The sequence below is a fragment of the Mastomys coucha genome, unplaced genomic scaffold (genome assembly GCF_008632895.1).
Source record: "Mastomys coucha isolate ucsf_1 unplaced genomic scaffold, UCSF_Mcou_1 pScaffold22, whole genome shotgun sequence".
NCBI lineage: Eukaryota > Metazoa > Chordata > Mammalia > Rodentia > Muridae > Mastomys > Mastomys coucha.
Window position 1 is genome coordinate 206,678,521 of NW_022196905.1, and position 15,390 is coordinate 206,693,910.

At 40.5% G+C, this 15,390-nt stretch overlaps 1 protein-coding gene across 7 annotated transcripts in view; it reads right to left on the bottom strand.

Annotated features, from left to right (window-relative positions):
- Positions 1-5,838: 5,838 nt before the first annotated feature.
- The window catches only part of Psd3 (pleckstrin and Sec7 domain containing 3), a 534,828-nt gene continuing 525,276 nt past the window's right edge, over positions 5,839-15,390 (bottom strand). For 6 of the 7 annotated variants that reach the window (XM_031339986.1, XM_031339985.1, XM_031339987.1 and 3 more), the window contains one exon: positions 5,895-7,263. In XM_031339986.1, coding sequence (XP_031195846.1) covers positions 7,048-7,263 — 216 coding nt within the window. In that variant the 3' untranslated portion in view covers positions 5,895-7,047. Of the gene's footprint in view, positions 7,264-15,390 lie in introns of all 7 variants that reach the window. The other variant, XM_031339991.1, reaches the window with a different exon arrangement.

Here is a 15,390-nt window from a genome sequence, read left to right on the forward strand (position 1 = left end):
CGGCCTTTACTCAACAACTCTCAAGGGAAGCGAGCATTGCTGAGCAGGTTTATGTTTCTTGACCCTTCCCACAGAAATGAAAACATTTATCCATTTCTGGGATTGTGGGAGCAAAGGGAAAGATATCCTCCGACGTTGACCAGAACTCAATGTGCCCATTTGTTTCTTGAAAAGACAAAACGCAGTTTTGCTTCAAACTGCGGATCTTGTCACGCTTGTCTTTCTCCGGGACTGGGTCACCCTCAGAGCTGATATCTTGCCTAAACAGGGTCAAGCCACTGGGACAGCTGGATTCCTAATGAACCTGGAACCCAGACCATACCTGCTGCTGAGCAGAAGCCCGAGTGGAGAAGAAGGCCAAGGAGAAGCTTCAGAGAGGGAAGACTGCCCTGGGCTCAGGGCTCAGAGCAGTGAGCCTCACACCTGCTATGGGATCCTTCATTGAGCCTTGAGGCTGAGACTTGAGGGTGTGTTCAAAGATTGATATAGTCCAATGGGGAAACTTTAGGTGGAACTCCAAAGTTCTCTCCATTCACCAGTGCTTTCCAAATTGAAGTCCAGGTGCTTATTTTCACACTACCACCAGTCAGAGCTCAGAGCTGAGCTCTCCCCTGCACGAGTGCATTGTATTTGGGTTCCTGCCTATTTTCATCCTAAAGATCCTGGCCTGTGGACAAGTGCTCACCTGTTTAGCACAGTCCAGTACAATCTCTTTCACCTGCATCTGAGAAGCCACGGCAGGCCAACCACACCTTGGGCTCCAAAGGCAATATGGCTTCTCCATTTACACTCTCCTCTGGCAGGAATGATCAGCAGAGTGCTAGTGGGGGATTCTGGAGTCACTGCCTATGGGTCGCAAGAATCCCTCCAAGTTGGTATCCACTAGAAGGACACAGCACCCAACCCCTCCCCACTCAGTCAGACACCAGCACTCCATCATTTCCCCTGGTTCTTAGAACACATCTGTGATACAGTTTCCACTACCTCCATTCATCACCTCTAGGATACTCTGGCCCTCAGTATCTTAAGATAATACATTTGTATAGGTTAAAACTCTCTCCTCTCTCTCTCTCTCTCTCTCTCTCTCTCTCTCTCTCTCTCTCTCTTTCTCTCTCTCTCTCTCTGTGTGCAGATGAGGTTCTAGGCCTATCAATTTTCTCCTTAAACACCTAAAGGAACAGTTAATCAGTTTTGGGTCTCTTAGGAGAAGATTGAATAATACATGACTACCCCAAGTAGAAAACAGCCAGCTCACCCCCTGCACTTTAATTTGGTCTAATTACTCTTATTCCTAAAGCTTAAAAAAGTATCCTAACGACACAAAAATTCAATGTGCATATATACTCTCTAGTGTGAATATTATTATCCATGTCAAATGATTACTTGGCTTTATGACTTTCATGGCTTCATATTAAAATTAAAACTTTTCAAGTAGCTACGACCTAAAATATACCTCAGTTCTACTACTCAACTTTTGAATCAATGGCTGTTTTCTGCAAATCCCAAGTAATTCTTAGAAGGAAATATTCTTGCAGAAGCCCTGCTGATTATCTACAGAGCCAGCCCACCACACATAAAATCAAACTGGGAAATAAAATTTATAAAAAAATAGTTTGAGACTGAGGAGTTAATAAAAACTAAACTCAAGTGTAACTGCCAATACAGGACTGCAGCCTGGAGCTGACGTGGAGTCTGAGACCCCACACTTCCAATTCTCTGACTCAGACATGGAGACAAGAGGCAGTGTGTTCAAAGAGACACTGCACCCAACCACACACTCAAACACACGCAGTCACTGCTTTAAATATACCAAACATGCTGGTTAATAAAACTTTAGTTACTATTTACACTTTATAATATAAGCAATAACGTTAAACAACTAAGGCCAGTGGCTCTTCTTTGGGGAGAGTCAGGAAAAAAGAGACCGAAGTATAAAAATATTAAATAAAGTCTAACCTGTTCCTAAAAGTCCTTGTACCTACAACACTAGCTGTTAATTTGTGCAATTGCGAACCTGGAATACAGTACCCGATCGTGGGATGCCCTGACAGACTTCAGTATCTGTGATATTCTTTTATATCAAAGAGGGTAAAGATGTGGCACCAGGAGAGTGATCTACTCTAAAATATACACCAGTACATAAAAGATACACTGGGTACTTACTTAGTTCTTCAGAAAGCTATGTATTTTTCTGGACTAATTACAACAATAAAGAACGTGAGCTTGAAAGCATCACCTTTTGTAATAAGCCCTAAGTTATCAGCTCAACTTTATTTTTAAGTGCTCTTAATACTAAAGTTGCTAAGACTGCCCAGGCTGGCTTTCCCCAACTTCTTCTCTACCTCCCAAATTATAATGAGTTCTCACTGTATTGCACACTGTACACTTCAATAGATTCACACGTTCAGTTTAAAGTCATTTTTGCCCTGGTAATTGAAAGCTTAAAGATGGAATTTTCTAGTGTAAAGTCTTACTAAAAAAAATTTAATCAAAATATCATTTGAATTTAAGTTTAATAAAATGATACCACTATATGAACTCTCAACAACTGTACTATATAATCATTCCTATGAGGTTTTTAAACTTTCTTTTCATATTATACTGGTTGTTAAAAGACAAAAATAATTTCAACATACATATACCATATACTGATACACAATCTACACATTGATGCACATACATACATACAACTATAAATACCCACAAATACAACCTTGGCAGGTGACAGAAAGTGACATACTTGACATATGACATACTTCCTATACAAGTATTTCCCCAAATGCCTCAATACAACAGATATACATATAAATTACAGAGGATGTGCGTGCCCTCAAGACCTAAGGAAACCCTACTGTATGTACAAGTAACTTGCTGTATTCCTTGCTCCTTGCTCTTGCATACAAGTCAGCAAACTGCCATGCAGATTCAAGTATTTACTGACATTCTCTCTACATGCAATGAACCAACTGCTAAAAGATGCTCACTATAGATACAGAATGAGAAGGACCTCAGATATCAGATCTGTTACGTGTGAAGGATGGAAAAGGAGTCTGAAAGGAAGTGCGGTGACAAAGTACCTCTGTAATATGCCAGGGAGTATTAGTTTACGTGGCTTGATAAAGTCCTCTGGAAGGCATGATGGCAGTGGATGCCAAATGGATTGGCGAGACTTCTGCTAATTTACCAGCAGCCTGGCCTGGGTGAATGAAGGTAAGAAAGAGGCTCTGGAGCAAGGTAGGTCCTCTGCCTATAAAACTGACTGGTCTGTTTCTGTCTGAGTAATACAGATAGATGCTCTGAAACAAGAGCTGATATGCCTCAGACCCCAAGATGCATTATCATTCTCGAAACACAGTCTACATTTAAGTGATTCTGCTTCTGCTCTAGTGTGAGCTTTACAGGGAAAGCATACTGCTGGTCTAAGCTGCAACAGTATCATTATCTGCTAAAACCAGGAAGGTGGCTGCTGACCCGAAAGAAAACCCTGCATCCGTTAATAGCTAAACCACAAATACTTAGATGTTCAGAACTAAGAAACTTAATGCCAAGCAATGCTTAACTGATGACTAATAGAGAAAAAAAAAAAAGCCAAAGAATTAAAATTCCATGTTCAGCTAACTTCCTCTAAGGTCTCTCTTATTTGGGAAGACAATGGAAAACTAACTTCTAATAAAACAGGCAGCTGAGGAGGATCCCAGGATGGTCTTTCCTTATTTCAGAGCACGAGCCTTTATCCTTGCTCTTTATACGGTAAAGGGGCAGAAGGTGAAGCACCACCTTGGGACCTTCCTGCTATCAACTTCCCAAGAAGATTACAACGCAACCCTAGCTGGGCCTTGCAAAACATCAGGTCTTCCTCTCTCAGAACCAATTCCCTCACACTACATTTGCCTTGGAAATATTCTTTACCTTCAGGATGAGGGAAAAAAAAAAAACCAAAAACAAAAACAGAAGGGCACAGAGCACCTTACACACTTCACAAGATCGTGGCATGAGAAACTGGCTCTAAGCACGATTTTAAAAAGTTAGATATAACCTATAAGCTATTTCTTCCAGAGGACTCTTCCACATGCTGGTTTCATTTGGAATAATGGAAACATATATAAGTAACAGTTAACTTAACTGGACATTGCTAAGAGTTAGATAATTATATATACTTTTAGAAGATCATTTTCAGAAACGCTAATGATATACCAATAAAACAAGGACTCTGAGTAGAATTTTTAAAACTGGGTTCCAGGTAAATCTTTTTAGAAGCCAGCATGTGAGTAGGGGTGAAGCTCAAGATACACACAGACTTTATACAAGGTCAGTTTTTCAACAAGACTATCATCAAAGTCTTTTGATAACTTGTTGATATTTTCAATACTAAGAATCATCATTTAAGGTCTTAACGGAAGATAGATAATGCTTTGTCATATGGAGAGGAATTCCAAGACTCCAGGGCACTGAGGTAGGGGTGACAGTAGGTATAGGAGGGACAAGAAGAAGTACCATGGAAAGGAGAGGGACAAGAGCTCCTGGTACCGTGCACGAGGGAAACAGGCTTAGAAGAGCTGTACAAAGGACCACCTTCCATTTCTTAGGACTCAATACTGTGGGAGAAATGGGGTTGGCTATGGGGCCAGACTCCTAGAGTCCCATCAGATCAGAGAACGCAGCATGCTTCCAGAGGCCTCAGGGAGACACATTTTTAGCCTGTCCCCCAAAGGTAGACAGCATCACACTAGGGCAGGCTAGGATTCTGACTCACAAAAGACGGCTTCAGTTATTTTTCAAGATAAATGATGTAGACATAGTAGTCCACAGCGTTAAAAGTGCCTTTGTCATCTGATTATCTATAAGCTCTATCAGAAGCTCTGGAGCCAACACTAGTGAGTCCTGTAACACGAACAGTGGCAGAGCTAATGCTAAGGATATTCCTAGACAATTCTCCATGTCAGAAACTCTGCAACAAGGTACCATTCAATGGATATTAGATACTCTACATAAGTACATACAAACATTCTATACATGTAGACACACACTGGACAAACACGTTTAAACATGTTAACTGTTCTTCAGCTACTGATGCTCAAAGATGATGCTCAAGACTCAAAGGTCTTGGTACCTTTCCCTTCAGGGATTACAAATACTTAGGCAAAAAGCAGACAGTGACAGTTCACCTTCTAAAAGAAAGGCAACTTGCTTGGGAAATATTGGATTCACTAGGATGCTATGAAATAATTCAGGTATATGGAACCACAATGTTAACTATCATATTCGCTTCATGGTTCTGAGATATAAATTAAACCACTGCCTTAAACGAGATAGCAGTTTAAGGAAGTTTTTCCAATAGTGTGGCAAAATACCATGAAGCAAGCAGCTACTGTATTGGAGAGAAGTGTTACTATTCTTGGGCACAAGCAAGGTGAGCATGTACAGAGGTGAAAGAAGCACAGGCTAATACATAGTCCTGTGACTAAATGCTAGTACATCCTAATGAGATGTTTCTATAAACTATCGTGATTTTTTTTTTAACAGGCTTTCTCTAACTTACTAGAATCATGCTATTCATGCAAGAGCAGCTGATTCTCTGGTCATAGTACCTTCAACTAACCAAGTAGAAATAGAAGAAATATTAAAGGAGGAAAAGAACATTAAAGGAGTAAACGAACATCTGAATGTCATCCTGTTAGTTTTGAAGATATTTTGACGGGAAGGTCGTAGTTTTAGAGAATACAGTCTCAAGGCTGGAAACTGGACAGTTTTCAGCCCCAGAGGAAGCTCACCTTTTACGCCTTTCTCTTCCTCTACAGATGATATTCTACTTAATACTTTAAATTTTTAAAGGGATTGCTTTGACTGTAAGGTGAAACCATTTTGAATACAGAAAATAAATAAGATTAGATGTATACAGGTCATTCCAGGAGCAACTTTAATAGTGACACTGCAAGACGGCTGTAGGGTGGAGATGAGAATAACCTAAGAAGCTGCACATACATCAGATCCTCCATCCCCAGTCACTGGGATCAGACTCATTTCAGATTCAGTCTGACGGCCACTGGTCCTGATGAAGAACTGCAGCTGTGTTGCTCCTTATTTGTCTTGATATAGAAAAGAAAGGGAAATGTGTGGGGGTGGGGGAGGTGGTGTTTGTTTCCAACATTGTTTTGTTTCAACCAGGACATGATGTATGCCTGCACATCTATGTAAAATGAATCTATTCCTGGATGGAAAGGTATCAATCACAGAGATGATTTTGATTCCTAGTTTAGATCCCACAGGAGTGAGGTAACATTCCTATAGAAGACCATACATCCTACTTCTGTAGCTCCGAAGAGCTGGTTACTGCCACCAGCCTTTAGAAAACAAAAGTGGCTCGGGATCAAGCCACCCTCAGTCGCCCTTCAAGCAAGATGACTCCACTTCTGAATTCCCTTGCCTGGCTGGAATGCAAGGCACACCTGAGACAAACTCCTGTGCCTCCCTGAAGTCCCCAGTCCTGTCTTCCTCATGCTCCCTTCTGTCCTGTGTCCAGCACCAACAACAGGTGCCAGGAGGACGCAGAAGTGTCCCACCTTGGGACACCTTGACTCCCAGCGCTGCCATTTTTAATGTGAGCAACTATGAACTTTCAACTTCACCTCCGTGACTGGGCAGGATTTCACATGGAAAGTCTAGGATTTACTAAAGCACAATGCTTGTCCAGTTATGTGTTTCACAATGGATTTAAAAATTTAAACCTAAAACAAAAAAGTACAACAATTGATCAGGGATACATAAAATAACTGTGCAGAAGTGCAAATAAGAGAAAGCAGGAGAAAGGACCTGTAACCCTCCTCCTCACAAAAGGTGCATTAGTTATAAAGTTGTCCAAATCATCAAAGCGAAGAACTCAAGAGCAAAGACACCTGTACAGAAACTAACAAAAATATACAATATAAAAGGTTACTAATGCACCATCTAGTCACAGACTGTTTCTTAAATATATTCACGGATTACCAGAAAGATCTTGAAAAACCCTATTTTGCTCCATGACCAGCACTTCCTGGCCGCGGATGGATTCTAAGTAACTTTCTGCTTAATGCCTGGTGTTTCAGGGCGGTGGTCCTTTCTCTCTGACACGTTGCGCTTGACCTTGGCAGTGACTGGAGATGCATCTGGGTTAAGGGAAGGACTTGAGTGTGACTTCTTCAGTCCCGCTGGCTCGTTTCCATCAGTAGTCAGGAGCTCTTTGCCTCCTTCTTTCAGGATGCTGACGTAAATTTCATAACGGGTTTTCTAAAGGCAAAAATCAGAGAAGTGTGGTCAGTACAGTTTACAAGTACATGTGTGTAACACACCTAGCATGTTACTACACACAAGATAAGAAGTTTTTGAATTTTTGAATTTATCCCAAGCTGACAAAATACTTCTATACTCATAACTGTGGGATGATGACTAACTCATTTATTCAGGTAAGAAATTAGCCTAGAATTTCCCTCAGTATTTATTTTGGATTCTGAAGGAATGTCAATGTACTAGATAGAATACATGCATCTGAAACACACATGCCCAAGAGGGTGTGGGCAGGGGCAGCTTAACTGGATAGTTCTTCTACTCTGAATCCACCTACTGGTCCCCTGTCTGGCAGTAATTCATTCCCGAAGCCATTCTGAGTTTCCACTGCTTTTCTTCTAGGGTCAGCCAATTCTCAGTCTCAAGAGTATGAAGAGTGGTTACCAGGAAACAAGAGGAGGCTCGCAGCACGTGGAATTGCTTTCTGGTGCTCTTCTCACTCTACACCATTTCTTTTGTGACTGGCTGTTTAAGGAATGGCATCTATGTTTCATATAGTCCCTTTCTTCCCTTCCCCCATCTTTTGTACTGATATTTTATTTTCTAATCACTGAAAATACTACAGAGGCATTTGTCTTATCCTAGCCCCAACAGTGCTGTTTCTGTCCAAGTAACTTGTCTCGACTGTTGCACAGACATCTTGAAAATTACAGATTCCTGATTTGATACATTCTAGTCAAAATATGTTTTCCAGCATGCTGCTTCCACAGAGGAGAACTCTGGACAAGCCCTGCAGTGGTTTACTTGTCAACAAGACCATGCCACGTATAAGGCTTTCCAAACACGGGAAGGCACTATCAACAGTCCTTATTTGCCATTGAAAGTATTACCAATTGATAAATATTCCAATTGTCAGAAAGAAGAAAATAAAAGAGAACATGCTAACTATTACCTCAGAAGGCCACATGAGAGCTTAGTCAGGGCATTACTAATCAAAAGGTCATCAGCATTACATATTGCTGCGTGTGTTGCCCAATCAGAAGACCAAGCTACGTGAAACTCAATGATACCCTGGTTCTACAGCCATAGTTATCAGACTTTATTATGCTGTCTTCAATCGGTCCTGGTGGTAAAATTAAAATTGTACAAAGATTATTTTCATTGAGAACATGATCTTGTATATGTGACTTATAGGCAGTTTAAATAGACTCAGGAAGACACGGTGCAACGCACTACTCTATGACCCGAAGCATTCATGCAGCGAGGGGATATGAAAGACAGTGTATTTATAAACCATAAAAAGGACACAAGGAGAGAAGATAGAGAAGCAGATCACTAAGAGTTTCCCTGGGGAAAAATAAACATGAAGGAAAGCATTTTCATCATGCATCTCCCAGCTCCACTACCATGCAGGTAGCACAGATTGACTTAGAGAAGCCGTCTAGCCGCCTCTTTGATTACTTCTTTAGCACTTCTGTACACTCTTCTCAAAAGACACTGTTGTGAGAGACAGAGCATGCTGTCACTGCTCAAGGCACCCCACAGCCGCTGATCCTTAAAACACTTCTAAACCCAGATCCTTCAAATGGCCTAGATACCGCACATCTCTGTTGTCACTGCTTGTGTCTCCAACACCACAGCTTTTCTCTTAAAGAACTCTCTGGGCTATAGTGTACCAGGGGGACTGCCTCCTGGCTGCCCATGCATATGTCAGACAGACACACACATCCAGGGCCTCTTGCCTTTTCTATTTTCTTTGCCCCCAAAGTGTTTCACCCACAAATCTATGGAGATCACACCCTGCTGTCCTTCCCCACTTTTAGACTTCACGATGTCACTGTCACACCATGGCCTGCCAAAATAGAAATGTCACCTCTTCTCTTCCCTTCACTTGCTTCTCTCATCAGTCCTTCCTGCTCCAACAGCCTTTTTAGAAAACCTTGTTTATTTCTCTTTTGTCCCCTAGATGCTTAGAGATGAAGGCAAAACAATTGCTTTTGCTTATTAAGAATAAATATTGAATACTCACTGGATGTATGAAGGTAAAAGAGTATGTGTAAGAGAAAATAAATTTACCCAAGTCTAGCAGAAGATATATTCTAGACATATTTTATGTATACAGACTATGCCAACTTTTAAAAAATGAAGACAACCGGGATTTAGATATTGACAGTAGATGTCTGGTAAGTTATGAGTTTAAGAACTTCTGAGAATACATCATTGCTTTAGGTATTCCACCACTCTTATGTCTTCCATGAATCACTAAGGTCTGACTTGTCATTCCACACTTCTTCCTTCTCTGCCCATATCTACTTGATCTTGACTGTGGAGATACTGTCTGTGACAAACCCTAAGCAGGGGACCAAATGTAAGCTGCCTGGCTGAGACTGAGTCCCTCTCTTCCCTCTCTTCAGAGACAGACGGATATTTCAGAGGACCATAAAACACAGATCTATTTTACGAGCATCTCTTCTGGAGCAGTAAGAGAAGAGCAGACTTTATTACCCACTGGAAGCTTACAGTGATAGAGTGCACTACTCTGCCTGCACTCTGGTGCTTCTGCATTTGGAGGGTGACTTCATCTTATTCTGATCGTGTTTATGAACTCTCTAGGGTCCACAGACACAACTGCACACTAGAGAGATACAGTTTTTCCGAGGCTTATTTACATCTATCTGCATGGTCATTCTCACATCACATTTTTATGTAATGTGTTATGATCACATTTATGCCTTGATATGGAAACTAAACTAAGATTGGGTAAGCCTCTGGGTCAGAGAATAGTGGTCTCTCGCCTTATCAATTAGAACCAATTAGCACTAGGCAGACAATAACGATATTGAAGGATTATATTTCACTGACACATTTTATAACTGGATGATCCAAAATGGAGTATGTAGGAAAGAAAAGGCAAACATCAAAAAACAAGCTTTTTAAATTAAGTTAATATCGCTCCAAAATGTCATCACTACATAGTAAACTAACAGTATCTGATCAGGGGCCTTAAATCAGATGAGATGTTAAAAATGAGTCCATGAAAAGCTCAGGGTTATGAGACACCTACGGATGGCAATGCCATTAACTAATGAATGTGAACCTTAGTTCATTCTAGGTTATTGCTCTGCCATCATTCTTCAGTCTCATTAGCTTGTGCCTTTCATTATAAAGGACAAACGTGTTTATAAAGGACAAAAATGTTTATGAGAAGGGGTATGTGAAAGAAATTTTGTTACCATTGGCGATGCTATTAAAAATCTTAGTCTAAAAACTCTCTAAGTGCATTCTCAGCTGCACTTACCTGTATGATCACCTTTCTCACTCAAAGATATCACAATACTGTAAACAGATTTCCAGCAGTCTAGACTACATGACCTAATCCATTACCTGAAAACAACTTCAGATGGGATTTCTACAATGTACATGAGGTGAAAGTACTTAGGTGCCCAAACGCATAAGTGTTGTTTCTGGGAGATGAGCCAGCAAGTTTTCTCTGATAGCTTCTTTCTTAGAATTAGCTGTTTTCATGAAGCTTCTATCAACATCAAGTGCAAAGGACAATTCAAATACGAGTGGCTTTTTAAAAGCTAAGATAATTTCTTCAATCTATAACCTTTCTAGCTTTTACTATTTTTATTAAGCTTATCCTTAATTCCCTGTTTTTTTTTTTTAAACTTTCTCCAATTTGTAGGAAAAAGTTATTTCTCTTTGTAGCAAGGTCTATGAGGGCAAAAATACTGTACCTAAGCCCACGGGTGATGCTACTTGGATTAAATGTTAATTGCCCTCTGAAAACAAAAGACAGAAAACAAACTTCAGTGACTGATATTCTTTGAAACTAATGTCCTTACAACCACATGTAAGCTAACTGCATCTGATGGTTTCCCTTCTCCCGAACCCTGCTCAGAATCTCTTGTCTCATTTAATATAATAGCGTCTCCTCCCTCTGTTCTCTGATGCAGGAATGCAAGCGGCATACTCCCAATGAAAGCCATGCTGCTCTGTACCAGTAACTGCCCATGTACAGTCACAGCCCAATGCTCCAGAAACCACATCCTGCATATTTTCTCCTCGCATCTTGTTTTCTCACAGAGGTAGGGTAAGAGGTCATCTTTAGACAGAATAAGCAGTAACATACACACAAAGCACATTTTGTTTTTAGATTTCTATATAGGAAAACAAAGAAATAAACGCCATATCAAAAGAACCAGAGCACGGAGTTTGCAAAGTGCTTGATTATTCAAGTACAGACTGGCCATTTCCAGCCTGCATTCCTGGAGGTCATGGCAGAACTGATGTGCAATTTACTTTCTTCTTGACCACTTAGCTTACTCAACTCTATTTGCAAACCTCAGAAAGCAGCAGCAGGCAGAACAGGCTCCTAACATGAAAGAACCTGAGGGCTTTCACCCCATTCTTCTCACACAGCAGGCTCCCATCTGCATACACTAGGTAAGCCACTATCTAAATACAGTAAATACCATACATTATCAGTGTGCATACCTTGCCTTCTGGACAAACTAAAGATGTCTGCACATTGTTTTTTTTTTTTTTTTTTAAATTAAGTACTGATTAAAGCCTTTTGTATAATGACATAAAGAAGCTTTTTTTTTAAAGTCAAAAGCTTGTACTAACATACACAAAAGGAACCATGCCTACAGCGTTCTGAGAGCATAACCTGTTATCACTCTATGGTCCCTTCCTTGCCCCCACAATAATCCTTATGGAATCCAGTCAGTGGAAGAAATTAGAAAATCCAGTCAGATTGAAGCACCTCCAAAATTTTACACCTACAGGACATCGAGATCATGCCTGAGTTCCACCTATTTCAAAGAATTTGGATACACACAAATGAATATCTTATGCCTAGAATAAATTAAAACCCAACCAGACTCAAACCTGTAATTCACTTCCTACGTCCTCCCTGGAGATGACTGCACTGAGAACCTCATGCATGCTGCCAAGTACTTTACCAGTGAGCTTCATTTCCAGTCCTCTTTTTACTTTTAATTTTAGGACAAGGTCCCACTAAGTTTCCTGTGCTGCCTTGCATGCACGTATAGCACAGGACTGTTTAAAATGTGGGTTCCTCTTGTCACAGTCTCTAAAACAACTGAGATTATAGGCCTAGACAAACAGGTCTGCCATGTTACGTTTTTCATGAAAACAGAACACTGTGTGTAGACATCAACTAGACTCATCCAGCCCACCACTCCAAGAAAGCCTTTGCTCTTTATTCTTTGAGTTAACCAATTCCTTTCTTAAAAGACATCTTCTACGCAACCAACACAAATCTGAATTCTTTATGGCCAGTGTGATCCTATTCCCTACTTGTAGTTTATGCCTTCAAAACCCTGGAATTCTGCAAAACTGCCAAAATTCTCCTTAATTTTTTAGAGCTAAAACTGTTTATAATTTTCTGTCTCTGTTCCTCTTAAGGGCCAACAGGTCTGTCTTTGTTGAGTTTGTTTCAATACCTCTAAAGACTCCTCCTTCCCTACGGGGTCTTCAGAGAAACAGGTGAGCAGACTGGACATAGATAGCGGTGCCCTACCCACTGCTCCTCCTGCTCCACAGTAGGACTATCCTCTCTTTGTGGAGGAGAGAGTTAAGACTGCTGCGGACAAGCACCTTCTCCACTAGTGCTACCATCATTCCTCACGCAGTCTACACTAGTATTTGCTCATGCTTTTTCTTTTAAATTAAACTAAAAATTCTTAGTTTAAAAACCTATATAAAGCTTACAAAGGAGTACACATGGCTCCAGCTGCATATGTAGCAGAGGATGGCCTTTGTCATGCACCAATGGAAGGAGAGGTCCTTGGTCTTATGAAGGCTCAATAGATGCCCCTAGTGTAGGGGAATTGAGGGCAGGGAGGTGCAAGTGGGTGGGTGGTTGGGTTGGAGGAGCACCCTCATAGAAGCAGGGGGAGGGAGGACTGATACGGTGTTTCCAGGAGGGAGGGAGGGAAACCGGGAAAGGGGATAACATTTGAAATGCAAATAAAGAAAATATCCAAAAAAAAAAAAAAAAAAAATCAAAACAGCTCCTAGTGCAGAGAAAGGATCATCAAACAGATTAGGAGCAGATTTCGTTTCTTGTAAGGAACTAAACTACCCTAGCATACAAAGCTAGAGTGGGCATTCATTCTCCATGGCAAAAAATACTTAAGCAATAACTGTTAACTACCCAGTGGGGATTCATTAATACTTTAAGCAGTAGGGGAATACATCCCTATTCCATAAAAATAAAATAAAATAAAATAATAAAAAAATTTAAAAAAAGAAAAGAAAATATTAAGCATTTTGTTTTCTAAGAGAAGCTAAAAAAAAAAAAAATGACTGCCTTGCTTCAACTCACAAACAGGGCAACCAATGGTGTATGGCTATGCCAATTCTCAATGGTAATACCCAGGTCTTCCTGGTAACAGTTTTGACCATAATGAGTATAAAATTAATCAATGATGAGAAATTCACCCTGACTGACCAGTGGATTACTGGAACGCATTAACAAGCAGAAAAAGAGCTAAAGCATCCTTTTTCATGTTCTTTACATGGGTTGCCAGCAGAAGGTGTGGCCAGATTCAAGGTGGATCTTCCCACCTCAAAAGATCTGGATTAAAAGTGTATCTTCCCACTTCAAATGACTTAATTAAGAAAAAAAAATTCCTTCACTTGCGTACCCAGCTGTTTGGGATTTAGTTCATTGCAGATGCAGTCAAGCTGACAACCAAGAATAGTCGTTACACTTATATTCAGGAATTTATTTCTGGAATCTTTTCTGTTTCACTGAACTACTCCCCCACAACTGATTTTTAATATATACGTAAGTTTCACATTAAGTTTTTGTTGTCTGTTTGTATTCATGTGCTGAGGATTAAACCCAAGACCTTATGCACACCTGGTAAGCACTCGACAGCTGGGCTATCCCCTAGCTATCAGAACTACACAGTTTTGATCAGTACAGAGCTTTGCTTTTTGAGAAAGTGTCTTGCTACAGTGCCATATGCTGGTCTTGACTCTGGCTCACACCACATCATTCTCCAGATACTCTAGAACTATTGGCAGATGACTCCCAGTCTGTGTTCATTATACTCCTCCCCCTTTTTTCAGAAAGCATTTACCATTTTCCTCTGGATGATATGTTAAGCAAAAGGAAAACGATAGTCATTAAAGAAGATGCTTCAGGGACATATGCACAGCTGATAAAGAAAAGACTTAGGGCTTGAGTCATTTCAAGTAAATAACTCAATGCTTAGTCTGTCTTCTCAAGGCAAGTCACGAACTTCTCCTTAAATGAAGCTCAAAGTATCTGTTTCTAGGCTTTTCTTCTCTTTGGTGGCAACTGTAATCAGTTAAAGATGACAGTGCCTGACTAACACAGATGTAGAGGCTCACAGCCATCCATTGGACTGAGTACAGGGTCCCCAATGAAGGAGCTAGAGAAAGGACCCAAGGAGCTGAAAGGTTTGCAGCCCCTTAGGAGGAACAATATGAACTAACTAGTACCCTCAGAGCTCCCAGGGACTAAAACTCCAACCAAAGAGTACACATGGTGGGACTCATGGCTCCAGCAGCATATGTATAGCAGAGGATGGCCTAGTTGGTCATCAGTGGGAAGAGAGGCCTTGGCTCTGTGAAGGTTCTATGCCCCAGTGTAGGGGAATGCCAGGGTCAGTAAGCAGGAGGGAGTGGGATGGTGAACAGGGAGAGGGGGAAGGGAATAGGGGTTTGTTTTAGATTTTTATTTTATTTTATTTTATTTTATTTTTTGGAGGGGAACCTGGGAAAGGAGATATTGTAAATAAAGAAAACATCTATTAAAAAAAAGGGAAAAAAATTAAACTTCAAGACTTAGTCCTTTTTCATTGTGTAATATAGTATGAAATTCCAAATGACAAAGAGTCTTGATTCTATTATGATCTGAAATGAGCACCTGGATATTGCTGATCTTTGCTCTCTATCTTTGTACATAATTTAAGATAGCATTCAACTAAAAGGAAAAAAATTAAATTTCCAGGAATTCTATTAACTTGTGCTATATTGGTTCCTCAGATCCAAACATATGACACCATGTCTATGATGCTGTCTACAAAGGAGGTGGCATTCAGTTCCAGGCTAGACCCAGTTACT